Genomic DNA, 23126 nt, shown 5'->3' with positions numbered 1-23126 from the left:
TATGCATTCTCATGTTATTGGCTGACCCCGAAGAGGAAAACTGTACTACTTTAATCTGACAATGTACAGACAGCTGTTTGTTTGTTTGTTTGTTTGGTTTTTTTTTTTGTTTCATACCTAGGAGGTGAATGAATAGAAGAGGTAGACACATACAATTTGGGAAAGAACTTAATGCCAGGAACTGGAGGAAAATAGGCAAACGAGGCATACGAGTCACATAGGGGGAGATGTACTGGCCTGTGGAGAGTGATAAAGTGGAGAGAGGTAAAGTACCAGCCAATCAGCTACTAACTGCCATGTTACAGACTGTGGGGCAGATTTAATAACAAGTGCTATTCTTGTTATCACTCATTACAAATGTTAAATGGTTTGAAAAATGACAGTTATCAGCTGTCTGTTTGGTAGTTTATCTCTCTCCACTCTACCAAGGCTTAGTACATCTGTAACTTTGAGAGGCAAACTTTGTATGGTAGGACAACAAAAAAACAATGGACATTTTATTAATAAGATTTCCAAATCCACAGAAGGTCTGATTTTAGAAATCAACAAGGCCCTTCCACTTAATAATCCTGGTTTAAATAATATACCACTAAATACCATTCTGCCAGGCTACATCAAATGAAAGGGACTTAAGAGCTGGAGGTTGACTGACTGAGAGATCAACAAACAATCCATGCACCTCCTCCTGTCTGATCTACTATAGGACCCAAAACAAATGTATTGAAGAGAAATGTCTTGATGGCCTAGAATTGTAAAAATGGAGAGCTTGTGATATAGTCACAACAACAACACATTTATTTCCAAGTTAAAATCCTCCTCCTCATATGTCAATTGCTCATAAAATATACACATGCATATAATACAGGCTTTTTATCTGCCCACTGCAATATTGAAGAAAGCTTCCCTTATGACTTTTGGGATGTGACTTTCTCTTTGATGGATTAAATTAGATGTGGCATTGTCTGCATGGACCCTGACTGTCTGGTCCTTCAGAAGCAATGACCATGTCATACAGAAAAATGGCCCATCGTTCCACATTTATTAATAGGGTGAACTTTTGAGGTGACCACATTCCCTTAGTGCATTAAAGAAGGAAAGCCACATATCTAGTAACTATCAGTCAGTACAGAACTAATATGGGACACCCCATTACTAGAAAAGATTGATTTATTCATCACCTAAGGGGTGCAAGCATCTGATGAAGGCATACTGACATGGAACACGGCACCTCGGTAAAGACTCATAAATGGACAAAAGGCTAAAGAAGAGTGATCTAAATGTAAAATGCAGTTTGGATTCAACATAAGGCTGAAGGAACCTTTCTGCTTACGCTCCAGGTATGCTTTTGCTATCTGGCTCAGGGTGACCAACTGCGTCCTCCAGAAGCCCTTGAATTCATTACTCTAGGATCCTGTGGAATAAAGCAATGGTTCGGGATGGGGCTTGCAAAAAGGCCATCTACAGTTGATGAGGCTTAGTACCAATTGTTGGGAACAGAGGACTTTGGACAGAAGGCCTGGTCCCATCTCATGTTTAGGGTTCTAGAAGAAACTGAGAAGCAGGTAAACAGGGAAGCTTACGAGAGGAGGGGAAGCCATTTGTTGTCCAGTGTAATGCCTAGGGGTGAATCTTAACTTGCTGTTTCTGTCTACCTACAGAAGATAGTAAAAAATGGCTGCCTTCACTGTAGTAAGGGACCAATACTTTTTAAAGTAATGTGCAACATTTTAAATTTTATTTTAAAGTAAAACAAAGAAACTGTTGATTTTTGTTCAATATCTACTGCTCCAATCTCACCTTTTCCACATAGTACATAACACCTTCATGGCCACGTAAGCCAGGAGGCTTCCAGCTCAGCACCACATAATTCTTGGTGGCTTCTGTCACAGTGAGATCAGATGGTGGCCCAGGAATAACCCCCTCTGTAGGCGATAAAAACCGAGGTGGGCAATTAAGACCAGAAACAATATACTGGACCGATTGATCATTTATTTCATATAGAGCTCTCATGTCAAATAATCCAAAACCAAAATAATCTTCACAAAAGTATATTTGAAATAAATTTATGTTTGTTTGTTTTTTTGCTAAATAAAATTACAGTGTGCTGAGCTCTCTTAGATAAGTGTATTATTCATGGGCAGATACTGTGATGCATCACATCACAATGTGTGAGAAAATCACCCATCTGCTTAGACACTTTGGTACCAGAGTGGAACACTGCCTACTGCTCTGACTTTTCTTGTTTGTTTGAACCTTTATAATTGTTTTTAAATGTAATGCTCGTTTCACTTTCATTTAAGTATTAGTGGACTGTGGAACTGATCCAGAGTCATACACTAATGCATTTTCAGCTGCAATCCCATACACAATGGATGTGAGAAAATATTCAAATGACACAGATGCTTGGATTTCTATTGAGACCCACAGCGACAGCCACGTAGGTCTTTGCAACTGCATACCCATACACAGTGGTGATCGCAGATCCTTCCAAAATCGACTCTGTGAGTAACCCTATAAACCCCAGGAATTGAGATGCTGGTGCTGTTTTTGTGCATAGAGTATCACAGTTGTAGGCTGTGACATGCCTCCACTTTTGCCACCACTCCCCATTAGCTCCCCCAAACACGCCCAGCCTGTCACTCACACTGTGAATAAAGACTCATCGCGTACAACTATGGTAATGTACTTTGACGCATGCACAGTGTGACTCATACCCATTTCAGACCGCTATTAGCGTGTCGCACCAGAGAGCCACACACGGGTGTGACTCATATGAGCTCCTTTCACACTGCTGTCCCCAGCCCGGCATATTGCCGGGTTGGTGACATCAGCAGTGATGTGTGCGGAGGTGGTGCTTGGAGATCAGATGATCTCCAAGCGCCGCCCTTCCATACAGTGTGAATGGGAAACGGGTTGCATCGATCCGGCAACCCGTTCACACCGCACAGTGACCCGGGTTGAAGCCATATTCAACCCTGGTTGCTACCAGCAGACAATGCTGCAAGCCGGATCCTGTGGCGAGCACAGCGACCCACCGAGCCCGCAAAGGATGCCGCTATCGGGATATTGACAGCTGGCATCCTGTCCGCTGGTCATCCATACAGAACCCGGACAAGATAGAACAACTGATTAGATGTTATTTCAAATTAAGTTATTTTATTTTTAAACAAAATATATTAAATGACTGATTAAAATATACATATACAACATATTGCAAAAAAATCATTAGAAAAGTAAGTTTAAATGAAATACTGTCATTGTATTCTGACCTGTAGGTTCTTCTTCAGTTACAATGATTTGACCAGTCCATGGAGCAGAAGGACGAGCTGAAATAGAACAACAGTTTAACTGAATAAAATTAGATGCTCAATACATAAATGCAATAAGGCAAACATGTAAATGAGAAATCTGTATATCGTGCCCCCTTAGTAGATGACTGGCTGTACTATAAATACATATATCATTCAGTCATAAGAGCTTGAAGAGCTTGTTATAGATAACCTCTGAGGGTAAAGGCATAATATTAACTGGAAAGATTTAACTTTATCTTTTAAGAAATGTAATATATACATTCTCCAAAAATACAATATATACACGGCTGAGTCACATAATTTTGACCACCTCCTACATTTGACATCGGCAGCGCATAGCCTATGAAGTTTGTCACGTTTCGTGCGCTGACTTGGTGGGTATATAAGGTGTGCGATAGGCCGTCTGCACACATATCACTCGTTGCTGTCATTGATAAAAGGGGCGATTTATCTGAGTTGCAGAAAGGGATGATTATCATCTTTTGGGCCAAGGGTGGCAGTATTTCTGAAACAGCGCAGTTTTGAACTGTTCGCGTGCTGCTGTGGTGAAGGTGTATCATGACTGGACAAATGACACCATTGTGAATAACAGACATGGAAACTGTGGAGCACCACGTGCCATTGATGTGAGACGTGAATGTTGGCTAGAAAGCTGCCTGAGGGCCGACCAACACACTACAGTGGAGCAGGTCACCATCAAAATGGACCTGGGGGCAACCAGACGTGAGTCTAAACGACAGTTCAGTCCGTCTAGCTGCTGTCCGGGCTGCACACGGTGGTTACCCTTGCTATTAGCTGGTGGTCATAATCATGTGACTCGACCGTGTAGAACCAACCTGCTCTGAAAAGTATACAAAACCCACCACCTTGTAAAAAGTTTCTATCCAAGTGTTTGTGCTGTGCTAGAAATTGTAATACAGCATAACATAACCAGTAAGCCTGGCCAATGGAGATATTCCAAGCACCCGTTTATAAAACTGCTAAACAGTAAATTTAATGGTGTTGTGCTTTGATATGCAGATGATGTGCAGGGTCTGAGAAAGGCATCTCACATTACCTTCAAAACAAAATGTAGGATCTTAAAGTCCGCAATAATGACACTATTTCTGACTGTATTACTCATATTATGGCATGAGAAAAACTATACCACATAATTCTCATTCCCAAACAATAAAATAAATGATTCGAAACTATAGAGACACCAAAAGATATCCCGCACCGGGATTGTTTATCCCCTCTCAGAATTAAGCATTTAGTAATATAAGCTATACAATGGCTATTTATTTGCTCTAAGGTGCTAACTCACTGCTCACAAGTAGAATAATCGACACAAAGAAAAGAAGAGCTCAATCGTGGGTGCACTGGGACAACAATAAAAAGTTCAATCTTTATTGGTATACATAAAAAAAATTAGCATAATGTGAAATAAGATGAAATTTACAAAACAACAAAATAATAAAGAATGAAATTATAATAAAAGGTATATTAAAATTTAATGAATTAGTCAAAGCTACTATAATACACTGTGGTAGAGAGAAACTTTTTTAAATAAAGGCTGTCAAGCCCCGCTACCAATAAAGGCTTAATAGCCCCACTCAGGAGTGATTGTAAATGTATATAGGGCCTAATTCAGACCTGATCCCAGCATCAAATTTGTTAGCTAATGAGCAAAACCATGTGTACCTCAGGGGGAACAGATATAACATGTGGGGTTTGGGTGGGTGGGGTGTGTTCAAACTGAAATCTAAATTGCAGTGTAAAAATAAAGCAGCCAGTATTTACCCTGCACAGAAACAATGTAACCCACCCAAATCTAACTCTTTCTGCAAATGTTATATATATATATATATATATATATCCCCCCCCTTCCCGCAGCAGTGCACATGGTTTTGCCCATAGGCTAACAAATTTGCTGCTGCAATCAAGTCTGAATTAGGCCCATAGTTGTTTTATTTATTGGTTGCAAGTAATTCTCAATAAACTTGTAGATGATTTGTACCGTCTCTAGTGGTAATATCTCGTTACAAGTGTTTCCTATATATTCCACAGAGTTCTTGCAACATCAATAAAAAGTGGACCCCCTATACAAATGCTATTACTCTATGTGTGTTACCATATATAATATAATGATGGTGTTCATCGATATTGTATGAATATAGGTAACGGATATTCTCAAATATTAGTATGGTCCTCTTGTATTATCTTTCATAGGACAAAGAGCCTGTATATGCTGCACGTTCTAATGGATAGTCAGTTAAGAGCTATTGTGACTATCTTTTATAAATCTTAATGCCTCTCCTAGTTATTATGACTTATACTTGGGATGTACCTACAATCGTGAACATAGTCCAAGTTTACCATGTCTGATGCAGGCTGTAATTAGTCACGGCCCATTTCTTGAGTGTCCTCACTAATATTAATTCTCAATATGAGGGAATGTCTTATAGTCGATACCGGTAACCTGGTATATCATATGGCACATGCAAAGTGCCCAATAATTTTACCCTGGTAAACACACCAATATTTCTCCCTGGCAGCTCTGAGTGCTGTATGGAGTTAGTTAGATCATGTGCGTAAGTTATAATTACCACGTCTGACTGCTTTTACACTGTTAAGTAGGAAGTGGCAATTGTCACTTTTCTAAATATAAAAATAAATGATTGGCTGGGTTTTGCTGATCACTACGTGAAAGTGCATATAAAGAGAAATAATAAAGGACTGTGTCAATAGAATCTCAAAGAGAGTAGGAGGGACTCATATGAAGTTTATCTAGTGCACATGGGTTACAGCTATTTGTTGCCCACCAATGTCTTTGCTCCTCCCACAGGTTTCCCTTATTTCAACAGTGATACATGTAGCTGCTCATGCTTACAGTACACTTTTCCCACATTACGGAACCTTGCTTAATAAGCGGCTGTGGTTATGTCTTACTTCTGATCCTGGCTCTGTCCGCTGGATCCAGAGCTGTGACTGGCTCTGAGACACGGGAAGGTCTGCTGATTCCAGTTTTGTTTATGGCCCTCACACGGAATATGTAAGATCGACCTTCTATTAAACCAGTAACGGGAAAGCGGGCAAACTTCACAGGTGTGTCATTACACTGAGTCCAGTGACTGGTGCCAACCTCACACCTTATGGAAGAAAGAAATCCAATGATACAAACAAAACATTGCAGATCAGCTTCACAGAAATAATCACATAAAACATGTATCTGTCAAATATCAATGTAGGTTGTAATCTTATTACCTTGACAAATATTCGGTACCAATTTTTCACTGATGACTTAAAAATACCTCTCTTCTCCTGACCGCTCTACCCTCAGTCCTCCCTCATGTCTTCTTAGCTCCTGTCGTTCAATTCTGGATGTATAAGTGCTTTCTCAAATGAAATATGATGAAAACCAAACCCATACCTCACTCCTTCCCATAACTGCTCTCCTCTTGCACCCTCTCTTTCTGTAGATAGCATCTTTCTCCCTGCTGGGTGTCATCCTTGGCTCATCCCACTCCTTCAAGTTATCTCCCATTCCTGCTGTTTCCATTTCTGCAACATTTCTAGAAACAGGCCCTTTGTCAACCTTGACACCACTCCTGCCTGAACTACTGTAACTTCCTCTCATCTCTCCCCACTTCAGTTTATCCTGAATGCTACTACACATCTCCTTTACTGGATCCAGGGCCGTCTTTTCGTATGGGCTCAATGAGCTCTTGCCCAAGGGCCCCAAGAGTATAAGGGCCATAGGCTGATAGCTGAGGGTCCCCTCTTTCCAGGGGTACCAGATTTTTTAAAATCGGCCCTAGGAAACCAGAGATATCTGACTTCAAAGCAGTGGTCCCCATCCAAGCCTGTTAATTACTCTTCCCAGCCAGATACCTCGGGCTCCGTATGACTTAGAATTTTCTGAGGGTAAATTTCAAAAGCTGGGACTCTCCACTTTTGGTCTTGGAGCTTGCCTCTACTATGCCCAGAACCAGAGATATCAGCCTTCAAGCAGCTGGTCCCTGCTCTAGCTCCACACGCCTAATATGCAGTTTTATATATTTGTTGGTGGATTGCTCTGGCTCCTGAACTCTGATCCCCAAGTCCCCAGTACCTCCTGACAGGTGAGACAGTCTACTTTTTTATCCCATGCAAAGCTAAGAAATCCTTTTCCAGGAACTTGAGATATCTGCAGTCAAGCAAGCTGCTCTCTCACCAGAAAATGATGAAAATTAAGCCCACTCCACTATCGACCCCCTCCCATACGTATTAAACACCCCATACCACCCTGGAAGTCATGTACCGGGGCCCTTCCTTCAGCAAAATGCCCCCTTCTACAGTTTAGTGTTCTCCTTCACACCCCATCTGTGCAGTAAAGGAGTAATTATCAGAAATTACTGCTCCAGGTACTACATGCTGAGCAGAAGATAGAACACCCCCTACCACCCACGGGACATCAAAGCTGCTGCTGATAGCACCCCCACCCATGGAGGATGGGTAGGGGCCCCAATGTATTGCTGTGCCCAGGGGCCCACACTGCTGTTAAGACGGCCCTGACTGGATCCCTATCCCTCTCAGAAACCAATTCAAACTCCTGACCCACAAACATAAAGCTCTTAATCACTTCTCTCTCTCCTATATCTCCAACTTCCTTTATGTTTGCCTTAAATTTCTCCAATTACGCCCCCTGCGTTTGGAAAGCATGCCCTTGCCTAGTCATCCCCCTTTATTGCCAGCACTCAAAAAACACCTTTTTATAAAAGCCTACCAGCTCTCCTTCTAAATCTCCACTTGCCTTTCTACCCTTGACCTGCTCTTCTTACCCCCTCTACCCCTTGGTATGTAAGCTCCTACGGGCAGGGCCCTATTTTCTCTTGTTCTCCCCTTAGCAATATCCATGACTGCTGTGCTCTTTGCTTTTTGTCTTAAGTACCATACAATAACTCTGATACTATGTGCTCTCCTTTATGTCGGGTACAAGATGATCGTATGCTATCCTGATATACCAATAGCTTAGGGGTACAGGTACCACCACTGTCCTTCTTAACTACTGTATTTAAGTTTAAGTTTGCATTGCATGGAGAATCTATCGCAACAGAGCCCCAGCAAAGGCCAATGCTACCAATACCCGGCGATGGCCATCACATCCTGTGGGCATTGAAAATAGGGAGAAATCCTAAATCTGGTTACATTTTTTATGGATTTAGGGGTTATTTTCACTTTGATAAATATACTTGAATGTTTTTTTCCATTAAGGAATGTTTATATAATTAATTAGCAACACCATCTATCTAACTGTTTAAGGTCTTCCATCTGTAATTGTTCTTGCAGAAAAAAGTTATTTTGTTAAAATAATCATAAAATGATTTTAGTAAAAAATGCATTCCTTCCCAAAGACTGAAAATCTTAGAGAAATAGATCTTCCTTTATGTACAGATATGGAATTGAAATAATTATGTTTCAGAGCAGCTGAGTACCAACCCACAGCCTATACTCAACATCTCTGATAGTGAGTGACATGTCTACAGGAGAATCAATCCATGTGAGTTGCCATGACAACAACGTGACAAAAAAAAGCATTATAACACTTTTACAAAACCATGAAATGCATACAAAATTATGTATATTTCCTTGTACTCTATATTGCATTACACTGTCAGTGTGGTTATTAAACAATCACATCAGTGTTTCTCAAGAGTCTGTTGTCTTGATGTACAGAATATTCTTACAGTATGTTCTAAATGTGTCATTGAATATTATTAACCTGTCAATAAAATATCCCAGAATTGGACTTCCACCATCTACAGCTGGCTGTTTCCAAGAGATTATCACATAGTCTTTGTTGGCATCAAGGCTTTCCACATCCAGTGGTGCCGCTGGTGTCCCAGTTACCTCTGGTTCAGCATCTACAATATCATACAAAGCAATGTTAAAGTCATATAGTACTTCATTCATTCATTCATTCATTCATTCATTCATTCATTCATTCATTCATTCATTCATTCATTCTTCATAGAGTATATTTGTCTCCTCTTAATATAGCAAAATATGGAGGTAGCCATGCTTTTGTGTACCTTTCTGGCACCTACTGTGGTAATGGCCAAACATTCAGAGGTTTTGGGATGGGTCACAGGCAATATACATTAGTTTCACTCTCAGAATTGGCTCTGTGTTTGTTTGTTTCTATCTATCTATCTATCTATCTATCTATCTATCTATCTATCTATCTATCTATCTATCTATCTATCATGTGTTGGCCCTGTCCCTCCAACATGTGGCATCACGCTGAAAAGTCAAGGTCACCGACACCAGGAAGAAGAGCGTTGCCTGGATGCTGTGGCAGCTCTACAGGATGCATGGTGCGTGCACAGAGTGTCCTTTGGACATACTGGGCAGCCTAGCAGCAGATACTGTATACCGTCTGCAGAGTGCTGTTGCAGTCATCCTGCAACCCAAATGCAGTTGCTGTTGGATAACAATGGTGGGATATGAGAGATTTTTTTATACAGGTGGAAATGGAGGCCCTGTCATGAAATCATATGCATGCAATCATCAACTCCATGCACAGATCTGCTTCTGTTATTTTCCATAAAGCGTGTGACTTCCATTTCCATAAGTTAGAATAGACAGCTTGTGTAAAATAAGGAGCTTTCTGTGTTTTACCTGTAATATGTTTATTCATCCTTCATTTTATATGTACCCTGTAATGATTGTGTGCACTGATGTGTGATTGTCTCTTTGCATGTTATCCCTCTTTGTGTTATCAGATGTTTTCATTGTAAATTTAAATATCTAACATGAATATAATAAAAACACTTGATTCAAAAAGGAAAAGGAAAGACCAATCAGGTGCTTAGCTGTAGAGTCACCTAGGAGACAGGATGGTCCTGTCAGAGGTGGCTCCTGTGTATGTTTTTTCTTACACTCCTCTCCTGTGTTGCTGAAGGAAAGATTCAATGTTAGTTAGAGGCAGTACTACCATAGGTGCAGCAGGTGCATTGCATTGGGGCCCCTGGGGTCTAAGGGACCCACTGTTACCCAGAACAGCAATAAGTTATCACCTGGCACCCCCACAGACCATTTGGAGCAATGTCAGATGAATGGCACAGTGCAGAGAGCAGGGTGAGCCCCACTGCCTGAGGGACCCGCTCCTTACCTTAGGTAGGTGTGTGCTGGACTGATAGAGGAGTCCTGCCACCTATCAGCGCTGATGATCACAGCTACATACTGCCGCTAATTAACAGACAGCTGTACATTTTTCTGCTTCACTGCTGTCTGTGAATTAAAAGCAGCTCACAACCGGTGTAACTGGCACTGTCAGAGTCTGTCTGACCGAGTGCCAAACTGAGGAAAGCACAGGGGGTCACAGACAGAGCAGAGTCCGCTGTGTTCCTGCCCCCACCAAAGTACATGCCCTCTGTTCTCTGTCTTGTGCAGGACATTGTGCTTGTACCCCTGTCACCCACTGTCTCTCCCTGTCACCCTCTGCTTCTCCCTACCTTCCGTTGTCACCCTCTGCCTTCCCTTTCCTTACACTGTCATCCTCTTCCCCTCCCTGTCACCCTCTGCCATATAGCATATTATGAACTTGGGTTGGGGTGGAGGAGGGGGACCCAAATTATATTTTTTGCACCTGGGTCTACCACTAATAAGTTCCGCCACTGATATTACTCTAAACTAAAATTAGTATTCTTTTCAGAAACACATTTTTCCTACACATCTTGCTCTATAGATGCCAAATGGATTAGGTATGTCACAAAAAATGAATGTGGTACAAATATGAATGTGAAAGAAGAACACTGCCACTAAATCAGCAAGCACAGCAAGTGAGTTAGGTTAGGACTGACAGTAGTATCAGGTTTCTGCCAGAGTGTGACTGTAAAAGACCATATACCGTTTCGACCTACTTGGCTCCATTATAGACATACTGTATGAAGATATGATCATTTTGGAAAGAGATAGGTAAAACAGACTTACTAGCTATATGCCAGTGACCTCAGTTTGAAAGACATGCCATTTGCTAACCATTGAATTAAAAACAGTAGGCTACATTGTTGCTGATTAGCAGTCAGACTTTTAGGCACCAGCTGCATATGTTCCAGAAAGCAGATGCATATATATTGTGAAGCAGAAGTAATGCCATCCAGCCTGTGACAGAATGTGCTTGTGTGACACTCTCACTAGGAAATTGGATTGTGGATTATTATGCAGGGATTATATCTATGTACTGTTTGGGTTAATTGTAGGATACAACTGCATTTGTAGAAACTAACTGGCTTTACTGATTTGCACTGAAAGTTTGTCCTACAGTATCTCCGGCATATAAATGTACTGCTGAATATGAGAGTGTTTGGGAATACAGTTATTCTGTGCCAGTGTGTGTGCTGTGTGTGTTTATATTGGGTGTGTTATTAGATGGGGTAGCCTTAGTTTCCATATAACCTTCATGTACTTCTGGAATACTTGTCAACTTTTGAGACATTCCTCCCTGGAAATCCCAGAGGGGAGGTGGAAGGTGCATAATGCTGCAAATCATGGGTTCACACCATGGTTAGTGTGGCGACATCCGGAAGAGCTCCCTGCTTTCTGGGGGAGTACTCTCTAAAATCAAGGTGTCTCCCAGACATTCTGGGAGAGTGTACAATACTGACTCTCAGTTATATATTAAGGAAGATATGCTTTGCAGGCACTAGTACAGCTACATGTGGATGTGTGCACTGATACTCCTTTCACACCGCACAAATAACCCGGTATCGACCCTGCATATTGCCGGGTCGACACGGGTCAGCGTGCGGTGTGAAAGGGGCATAGCCGAAATCCCGGGTCGCCTGACCCGGCAATTCAACCCGGGGAAAAACGCAGTGTTATACCCGGGTTGAATACCAGGTCAATGACAGCATAAACGGGCTCCCGGTTCGATGCGACACGGGACCCATTTACTACAGCAGGGAGAGGCAGCGCGGAGATGATCTCACCTCCCAGCACCGCCTCCACATCCACCCCCACTGACGGCTTCGCCCCCGCTGCTATGGCAACCTGCCCGGCATATTGCCGGGTCAGGGAAGCCAGCTGTAGTGTCCAATGCCGGATCCCACCCGGGAAGGACCCGTTTCCAATTCCCGGGTGGGATCCGGCATTGGCGGTGTGAAAGGGGTATAAGTCATTAAATACTAGAGAGGGGATGTAAAGTAGGTTAAGAAACACAATGAAATGCAGACTAAGATAAAGTTCCTTTATGCCCCATAAATAGCTTTCATTCAAAATGATCTCACGGGAGAATAGAACTGACACCATTGTTGCCTGTCTAAAACTCATATTTTATTTGAAAGTTTTGGTTGGAGTTCTTCTTTAAATATATTTTTTATTTCTATAATTTTATGCACAACAGTACAGAATATGTAGTTGTTATTTAAATAAAGTTTTATCATGAAGACTATTTGTAGGTGTGTCTATTTGCGTCACTCTGCTTGAGGTTGCCTTTTTATGTATTGCTGAACTTAGCCACTGTGTGTTTTTGCACCCTTTACTTAGGACCAAGAATTCCATGCATGTCCTTACTGGCTGACTGCCAGATTATCAGCTGCTCCCTGTAACAGCTGTCATAGAGCTTAGATGTGTCCCCACACTACTTGCACTGTGATAGCCTAAAAAGAATTTGGATTAAAAATTAGAATCTTAGGTTTTGGATTTCTTAAAAATTAATTTAAAAAGCTAAAATCATTTAATTTTTGCAATCCAAAACATGAAATTCTGATTTAAAATCCGAATTCCGAACTGCAGGAAGATCTGTACTGGGACTCAGTTTGGATGGGATCTTCTCGGGAGATCCAGTTCAGGTTGTGCTTCAGTTCGGATCCACAAAATTTGGGTGGGTTTGGATTTCTGGAGAACCGAACTCCACAGCTCTAGTTACAATGTATCAAAAATATAAGAAATATATATATATATATATATATATATCGGAACAAATGAAGTGGCACTCACTGTATATCCAATATCATCTGCTGGGGTGCCAAAATTCCAGGGAGAAAGCTTGTGTCCACAAGGTCCCGTTATATATTCAATTTAATATAGAAGGCACTCACCAGACTTGTAATGAATATGCAAAAAATTGTTTATCAAATCTCACATCAGCAGCTTAATCATGGTTGCGGGCCATCTGCGGCGTGCGTTCCACTGGTTATCCAGTGTTGAACGACGTAGTTGGAAGTGGTAATATGGTAATTAGAGATGGCGGAAGTCCTATGCGGGTCACCGGCGGCGTGCGTTCCACCTGTTGATCTATTCCAAACAGGGAATGAGGTGAGCGCAAATATACTAATTTTATGTGTTGCATATAGAAAGGCTAATTTGCATCAATGTGAGGTGAGGTGAGCTGTATGTGTTTACTAAGTATATAATCTGGCTGATAGAGCATCTTGGATTGTAATTGGTAGATGGACCAACGGGCGGGCCCTGGGGGGGTACTTGTAGTTCCACACTGAGGGTCATTTGGTTTGTGATTCTGACGATTGTACACACTGGTCTGGAAAAAGGTCCGGTTTGGGACCGAAACGTCGACCAACCATGATTAAGCTGCTGATGTGAGATTTGATAAACAATCATCCTCGGATTATGTTTTGCACTAAGGGTCGAGCACTAGCAAGTGATCCGCCTCCTGATAGGTGCAAATGCTCTTTCCTTGTGGTCAACATGGAAGACAATTTCCTGCGCTTTGGCTTCACGTATATATATCCCTTTCAACCACCAAGCTTTACACTGACTGTGAGTGCCGTTTTAAATAAAACCCTAGATCTCCGTAAACAGGTTCGGACTGGCCCACAAGGGAACAGGGGAAACCACCGGTGGTCTCCACTGCCCGGGGGCTCTCCTCCTCCTCTAGGGATCAGGGTCCAGACTCTATCCTAATGCACTTGAATTATGCATTATACATATGTTACATTATACTTCACTAGAATATGGATTATTATATATTTACCAAGGGGAACAGAACATGTACTCTGTAATGGTTAGCCAAACCTCTGTGGTGGCTGGCCACACCTTTAAGTATGGGCCCCTACATCAGCATCCCCCCCGGTGGGCCCTTCATGCCCCGGTTCGACACTGCCAGTAAACATGGGATTGGATACATAAACATTTACGATGCCTATGCGAAGTATAAGTAATGACATAATCTACAGTATATTGGTGGAAAGCATAAACTGCATTTGTATCCAACTCTACATGAACCTCCAAGGTTCAAAATATAACGTGAAATAATCTAATATAATTTCCATAAAAAGACAAGTTCAGATATACTATATGTGCAAATATATGGTAATGGAAACAAAGTTATCAATACGTTTTACATTTCTAAGACAAAATACTATTAAACTATACATACCATGTTAAGTTACAAAAATATAGATATATAATATATACATAGCAGTTAGTATCATGTGACCCAAATGGGAAGGAAGACATCGGCACTTGTCAGATTTGTGCAACAATGTATTAGAGAAACAAGTGCAGCATAAACATCATACCTATCTATCTATCTATTTATCTATCTATCTATCTATCTATCTATCTATCTATCTATCTATCTATCTATCTATTTATCCATTTACTATACTATTTTCTAAAGCAACATTTTGTAAAGGAGATAGGTTGAAGATATACTTATATAGTATCTGGAAATTACATATCAGTGAATAAATTCTGTATTTACAATAGACATACTATCTTTCCTTACCTCTAACAAACACATAAGCACTGTACTGCTCATAGTACTCTCCCATGACCACCCGCAGGGTGTACAGTCCTTCATCCTCCTTGTTGAGGTGTCTCAAAGTCAGAGAGGCATGTTCCCCACTCCAGTGCATGCTCATCCATTTGGATGGGGCTACCAGGACTCCTAAACATCATAAGCAAAGAGCATCAAACACAGCCACAGAGTTATATACTAATAGAATTATATCACATTATATAACAGGAAATGCTGAGCTATACTTACCAGAAAAAAATTACACACATGATATAAAAGCACAACATGTATGACTAAGGGGGACATTTACTAAGCAGTGATAAGAGTGGAGAAATGAGCCAGTGGAGAAGTTGCCCCATCAACCAATCAGCAGCTCTGTATAATTTTATAGTATGCAAATTATAGATATTACTTCAGTGCTGATTGGTCGCCATGGACACTTCTCCACTGGCTCACATCTACGCTCTTATCACTGCTTAGTAAATGTCCCCCTGATGCACCAGAATGAAACATTATGATGGATAAGTGGCAATGTAGAAACTAGAATACTGCTGGAAAGTAGCAGATCAGACAATACAGTACAATGAGAAATACAAATCAAAGACAAACAGAACAGCTTCTGTATGACAGGCCATATGATTTAGGCAAAATAAAATTGACAAATGCTATGATAATAGCCTGCTCTCTCTCTCTCTCTCTCTCTCTCTCGTTGGTCAGCATGACTGCCAGACAGTCACATCTCTGTAAGATCCGGCCACACACATACTGTACCTACCCCTGCATATTCAGATCTGAAATATCTGGCTGTTCGTTCATCATAGTAAAGACAAGGATCGCTTAATTCCCCACTAGTACAGTTGGACCATCACCACATACACTATCTGATGCCAGGGCTGTTACAAGAAGTGTGGGACTGATGCCTCCACCCAGGACACAAAGCTGAGAGGGTGGTATGTTTGCTACCTCATCAGCAACCTTTTCCATCTGCACCCTGTTACGGTGTATCGTATTACATTATCATTGGTTGACAAAGTTCTGTTCATACCAATGAGATCTAATGTTTATGAGGTTAACAGTAAGTTTAAGTCCCATAAATACAATGATTTATGGCCAATCAGGTCTACAATAGCCTTTCTAACTGTACTCTGACTGGTTTATAGGTAATATAACAAGAAAACAGAATGTTTTGTTGACAGATGAATACTTTTTATCAAGAGTTTATCTGCAAGCATGTCTTATTGTCCTTAGCAGCAGCACATTGTAAAAGTAGGAACATTCCAGTACACACCAAAGCAGTAAATAGCTACTTTCAAATGCATACTTGTATTAAAAAAATAAAAAATAAAAATAAGATAAGAAAGGATGACAACCATAGTGCATTACATGTGATAAAATTGGATTTACTGATTTTGTTCTCAGAAAAAAAAACTGCTTATGTGTGCACCAGAAAATCAATTAATACACAGTATATAATCACTTAATTAAATTAATATTTGTACACAGTATCACACTATTGTGATATCTTCATTCTGTGATAAATGAACCAGTTTTGAGAATTTATTGCTGTCCCATGTGAGAGTGTTGGTTGAAATTACATAAGTATGCACCACATGCAATTCAATGAGAAAGAGCCACTTACCATTTCGGTACCATTGGATTTCTGGCTGGAAGCGTTTAATGGCTGGGTGAACAATGACTTTGGAACCCAGACTCAGTGTGTCGCCTTCTTTGCCAAATGATACTCCGAATGAGTCAAAAAAATGGATGTCAAACCTAGTACCAAAGCCATATGGGCTGACGGTAACTGCAAGGAGAATGTAATGAAATAGTGATAGCAAAAACATGCAACATCAGAGATATAACTACTCTTTATAGCAGAAAATAGATTGTATCTCATAATTCAACTTAGGTTGATGTATGTAAGTAACTGCTACCTAAAAATGTGCTACTTTGTGGGATGTATATACAATACCACTGTATTAATACAATGGAATCTGACAAGATCAGTAACCTATTTAGTCACACATAGAAAGAGACAGACTAAGTTCTTATCTGCTGTTAATTTCTATGTTTCTCCTGTGTAACAATATGGTTCCTGGCTGTTGGATGGCTCCTGGACAAGAATTAATATAGAAAGCATCCAAAAGGCAATCAAAATATAGGGTTAGTTTATGTTTAAGGACTGATCTTTGTGACTAATATCCCTGATAAGTTTTCACCCTTGTGAGTGTTATTGACTAATATCCATTGTTCGCCTTCACACTTGTGAGTGTTGTTGACTATTATCCATTGTTCACCTTCACACTTGTGTTGTGAGTGTTGTTGACTAATATCCATTGTTCGCCTTCACACTTGTGAGTGTTGTTGACTAATATCCATTGTTCGCCTTCACACTTGTGAGTGTTATCATTTAACATTACCTAACTAATAACTAACCAAATTTTGTGCTTATTATTCTAATCTACTAAGAGCGAATGTGCAAACAACATAACTAAGGACACACAATAAAAACACTATAGATCTGCACTGAACAATAGCCTATGGGGAAGTTACAATGGAAGAAATCACATAATCACATTGGGTGATAAATGATTCGCAATCAAAATACAGATATATAAAAAGTATAAAATAATAAACTGTACAAAATAGCAGACAGTATATATGTGGACTTCAGCATAACCTGTAGAAACCTTAAAGTACTGCTTTATAGGGGAAGTCTTGTAGTGAGAGAAAATATATGATGTTCACTTGAATTAATAAATATTGGAGTTAGATTTATTTAACATAGCACACCATCTCCTATATCCTCAATGGGACCTTTTATCTGGGATAATTCAGCAAAGAATAGTAGCAATGTAGGGGAGGGTATGAACAGAATGTAATGAAGAAACAATCTGCCAGATCGGAGTCCACTTTAGCTCCAAAAAATAAGCAGTGGTATCCAGTGTAACTAAGCACAAGCTTTAATGGAACCACCTGCTGGATACAAGTCAGCTTTAAATCCAAACTGATTATGGATACAAATAAATACTCTACTCCTTTACTGTGCAAAATGACACGTTTCTCCTTATACCCTGTATATGGGAACTGTACATGAAACTCCTCCTCAGCATATAGGGGGTAATTCAGACTTGATCATAGCGGCAAATTTGTTAGCAGTTGGGCAAAACCACGGGGGTCAATGACTCATTCCGACCCGATCACACGCTGCACTTCTACGCAGCGGTGCGATCGGGTCGGAACATTGTGTACGCAAGTCGTTGCCCGGCGACTGTTGCTGGGCAACGACGCCGGGAACGAGGAAAGCGGTCGCAGCGGCGACCGCAAGAAGATTGACAGGAGGAAGGCATGTCGGGGTGTCAACTGACTGTTTTTTGGGAGTGGTCCAGCAAACGCAGGCGTGTCCAGGCATTTTGAGGGCGGATGTCTGACGTCAAATCCGGGACCTGCATCGCTGGATCCGTCGCAAATGGTAAGCAGGTCTAGGGCTGGTCTTGTTTTATGTGAAACGTTTTTAGCATAGCAGGGCTGCACAAGCGTTCGCAGCCCTGCTATGCTAAAATACACCCCCCCATAGGCGGCGTCAGGTTGATCGCACGAGCAGCAAAAAGTATATCAACTGTTGATTAGTGCGATCAACTCGGAAAGACCCCCCCATGTGCACTGCAGGAGTGGCAGATATAACATTTGCAGAGAGAGTTAGATTTGGGTGGGTTATTTTGTTTCTGTGCAGAGTAAATACTGGCTGCTTTATTTTTACATTGCAATTTAGATTTCAGTTTGAACACACCACACCCAAATCTAACTCTCTCTGCACATGTTATAGCTGGCCCCCCCTGCAGTGCACATGTTTTTGCCAAACTGCTAACAAATTTGCTGCTAAGATCAGGTCTGAATTACCCCCAGTCCATAGAGCAATGGGGGTCATTCCGAGTTGATCGCTTGCTGCCGTTTTTCGCAGCATAGCGATCAGGCTAAAAAACGGCTGTTCTGCGCATGCGTATTGGCCGCAGGGTGCACGCGCCAAGTAATTTCACACACAACTAAGCAATTTTACACAGGGTCGAGCTACGCTTTTCAGTCGCTCTGCTGATTGGTGTGTGATTGACAGGAAGTGGGTGTTTCTGGGCGGAAACTGACCGTTTTCTGGGAGTATGCTAAAAAACGCAAGCGTATCAAGCTAAAACGCAGGAGTGGCTGGGGAAACGGGGGAGTGGCTGGCCGAACGCAGGGCGTGTTTGTGACGTCAAAGCAGGAACTAAACGGACTGAGGTGATCGCAATCTAGGAGTAGGCCTGGAGCTACTCAGAAACTGCAAGAAAAGATTTTCGAGCAGTTCTGATAATCTTTCGTTCGCAATTCTGCTAAGCTAAGATACACTCCCAGAGGGCAGCGGCCTAGCGTTTGCAATGCTGCTAAAAGCAGCTAGCGAGCGATCAACTCGGAATGAGGGCCAATATGTGATGTATTAGTACATGTCACGAGACGCTGTTATATGTATTTATTTAAAATGTTGGTTCTATACTCTCTAAAACTATTTTTTAGAGGTCCTACCTACATACTGCAATTCGCAATAACATTACAGAAATTAAATAGTATGTGTAGTATCACATTTAATTTCATGTAAAATGTCTAATTTCACACATTTGCTGTTATTGTCATACTTTTATTAGCAAAGCTATTTTCCAGTAATGCTTGTGGTCTTGGTGATACAGTTAACTTTCTTCAAAATACTTGGGGATAACATATTTTTATTTTTTCGTAAAAATTACTTGAAGTTAATCTTCCAATACACTGTTAAGGCTATAATCCTGTTTCAGACTATCATAATTATTACTGAGAGTTCTCGGAATTTGTAAGGACCATTGTCCACATCCTTATTAGTTATTACTAAGGGTTCTCTTAATTTGTAAGGACTGACTATTGTCCACAAGTTTTTAGAACACAGAAGACAATTATGTGGTACTGTACAGTATAAATAAGTGCCTAAATTCTCCTGTGAGATGACAGTTATGTGGTACTGTACAGGACCAATCAGATCCTACATTTTCCTGAGAGATGACAGTTATGTGGTACTGTACAGGACCAATCAGAGCCTACATTCTCCTGTGAGATGACAGTTAAGTGGTACTGTACAGGACCAATCAGATCCTTAATTCTCCTGTGAGATGACAGTTAAGTGGTACTGTACAGGACCAATCAGATCCTTAATTCTCCTGTGAGATGACAGTTAAGTGGTACTGTACAGGACCAATCAGATCCTTAATTCTCCTGTGAGATGACAGTTAAGTGGTACTGTACAGGATCAATCAGATCCTTTATTCTCCTGTGAGATGACAGTTAAGTGGTACTGTACAGGACCAATCAAATCCTAAATTCTACTGTGAGATGACAGTTAATTGGTACTGTACAGGACCAATCAGAGCCTACATTCTCCTGTGAGATGACAGTTATCTGGTACTGTACAGGACCAATCAGAGCCTAAATTCTCTTGTGAGATGACAGTTAAGTGGTACTTTACAGGACCAATCAGAGCCTACATTCTCCTGTGAGATGACAGTTAAGTGGTACTGTACAGGACCAATCAGATCCTTTATTCTTTTGTGAGATGACAGTTAAGTGGTACTGCACAGGACCAATCAGATCCTAAATTCTCCTGTGAGATGACAGTTAAGTGGTACTGTACGTCCTGTACAGTACCACTTAACTGTCATCTCACAGGAGAATTTAGGATCTGATTGGTCCTGTGCAGTACCACTTAACTGTCATCTCACAAAAGAATCAGATCCTAAATTCTACTGTGAGATGACAGTTAATTGGTACTGTACAGGACCGATCAGAGCCTACATTCTCCTGTGAGATGACCATTATGTGGTACTGTACAGGACCAATCAGAGCCTAAATTCTCTTGTGAGATGACAGTTAATTTGTACTGTACAGGACCAACCAGAGCCTACATTCTCCTGTGAGATGACAGTTATGTGGTACTGTACAGGACCAATCAGATCCTAAATTCTCCTGTGAGATGACAGTTAAGTAGTACTGTACAGGACCAATCAGAGCCTAAATTCTCCTGTGAGATAACAGTTATGTGGCACTGTACAGACCAATCAGAGCCTACATTCTCCTGTGAGATGACAGTTAAGTGGTACTGTACAGGACCAATCAGAGCCTAAATTCTCCAGTGAGATGACAGTTAAGTGGTACTTTAGACCAATCAGAACCTACATTCTCCTGTGAGATGACAGTTATGTGGTACTGTACAGGACCAATCAGAGCCTACATTCTCCTGTGAGATGACAGTTAAGTGGTACTGTACAGGACCAATCAGATCCTAAATTCTCCTGTGAGATGACAGTTAAGTGGTACTGTACAGGACCAATCAGATCCTAAATTCTACTGTGAGATGACAGTTAAGTGGTACTCTGTAGGACCAATCAGAGCCTACATTCTCCTGTGAGATGACAGTTATGTGGTACTGTACAGGACCAATCAGATCCTAAATTCTCCTGTGAGATGACAGTTAAGTGGTACTGTACAGGACCAATCAGAGCCTACACTCTCCTGTGAGATGACGGTTATGTGGTACTGTACAGGATCAATTAGATCCTAAATTCTCATGTGAGATGACAGTTAAGTGGTACTGTACAGACCAAACAGATCCTTAATTCTCCTGTGAGATGACAATTAAGTGGTACTGTACAGGACCAATCAGAGTCTACATTCTCCTGTGAGATGACAGTTAAGTGGTACTGTACAGGATCAATCAGAGCCTACATTCTCCTGTGAGATGACAGTTATGTGGTACTGTACAGGATCAGTTAGATCCTAAATTATCATGTGAGATGAGAGTTATGTGGCACTGTACGGGATCAATCAGATGCTACATTCTCCAGTGAGATGACAGCTATGTGGTATTGCATAGGATCAATCAGATCCTAAAGTATGCTGCAAGATGACTAATTATATTCAATGTGCAATCATATATTTTATGTCTATTTGTGTTAGATAGATGTGTCAACTTTTTATATAGAACTCTTACCCTAAAAAATATAATACTTTTTTTTATCATTGACTCAGTTGATCATGTTCCATTAATGTGTATTGCATGTACTGTATATGTTATAGCCCAAAACTATATTATACATATTAATCAAACACCATATTATTTTAACAAAATTTTGTAGAAAAATTGTTACTATTCTGTATGATATGTTATATGACTTATTATGGTGCTGCAAAAGTTATTAGTAATATTATTATTATAACTCACAGCTGAATGGTTCCCCCCTTGAAGGAGGAATAGGTGTCACATCCAAGTCCCCTTTATATCCTGTTAAAAAGAAATAATACAATTAAATCAAGAAAACACACTATACATAATGCAAATTAATATTATATATATATATATATATATATATATATATATAATATATACTAGCTGGAGTACCCGGCGTTGCCCACGTTTTTAAGAATGTCTGTTTACAAAAATAAATGTAAATATGAAACACACAGTATAAATAACATTATAGCTAGCTGATTACAAGTGCTTCGCTACGGGATGAGGATGAGGATGGTAATTTAGAATGATAGTTGTTCGTTAATTTACATTGGTTGGAGATCTAGTATATAGGCATATCTTGCTTCCTTGACACACTTTGTGTAGTGGCCGGACCCCTTTTTGTTCCCCGAACAGACCCTGCTCTTCCCAACTATACAACTCTCAGTCTGTGGCTTCCATTCCCCTCCTCACGTCATGTCAGTGCCCCTGTGAAATTATCAATTTATTTACAGTTTCTTATATAGCGTAGCACATTATATATCTGCTGATATACTCTGTGCTGCTGGGGGACCGTGCTACTTCCACTATATAACTGCCAGTGTGTGGGTTTGTGCTACCTGCATTCCCCTCCTCACATCATGTCGCTGGCCCTGTCACATGCAACCCTGTCATCAATGACATATCATGCATGTCCTGATATAGTCTGTGCTGCTGGCCCTCCCCTAGGGGTGCTAGTGGTGTGTTACCCCCACAGTGTTTGTTCCCAGAATGTAAGTCATATGTGTAGCAAGTTTGGTGTAAATTGCTC

At 40.8% G+C, this 23126-nt stretch overlaps 1 protein-coding gene and 1 long non-coding RNA gene across 9 annotated transcripts in view; one reads left to right on the top strand and one right to left on the bottom strand.

Moving 5' to 3' along the window:
• MYOM1 (myomesin 1) overlaps positions 1-23126 on the bottom strand; it is a 194274-nt gene that overhangs the window by 88606 nt on the left and 82542 nt on the right. For all 3 annotated transcript variants that reach the window (XM_063923544.1, XM_063923547.1, XM_063923545.1), the window contains 7 exons: positions 22310-22369; positions 16676-16840; positions 15025-15186; positions 9055-9196; positions 6243-6442; positions 3270-3326; positions 1798-1922 (listed from right to left, as the gene is read on the bottom strand). In XM_063923544.1, the coding sequence (XP_063779614.1) occupies positions 1798-1922; positions 3270-3326; positions 6243-6442; positions 9055-9196; positions 15025-15186; positions 16676-16840; positions 22310-22369 (911 nt within the window). The remainder of the gene's footprint in view (positions 1-1797; positions 1923-3269; positions 3327-6242; positions 6443-9054; positions 9197-15024; positions 15187-16675; positions 16841-22309; positions 22370-23126) is intronic.
• Positions 1-23126, top strand: part of LOC134928143 (uncharacterized) — a 114690-nt gene that overhangs the window by 23469 nt on the left and 68095 nt on the right. The window lies entirely within an intron of this gene.

The sequence above is a fragment of the Pseudophryne corroboree genome, chromosome 5 (assembly GCF_028390025.1).
Source record: "Pseudophryne corroboree isolate aPseCor3 chromosome 5, aPseCor3.hap2, whole genome shotgun sequence".
Lineage (NCBI taxonomy): Eukaryota > Metazoa > Chordata > Amphibia > Anura > Myobatrachidae > Pseudophryne > Pseudophryne corroboree.
The sequence above is the reverse complement of the archived record's forward strand: the minus strand, read 5'-3'. Positions and strand labels throughout refer to the sequence as shown.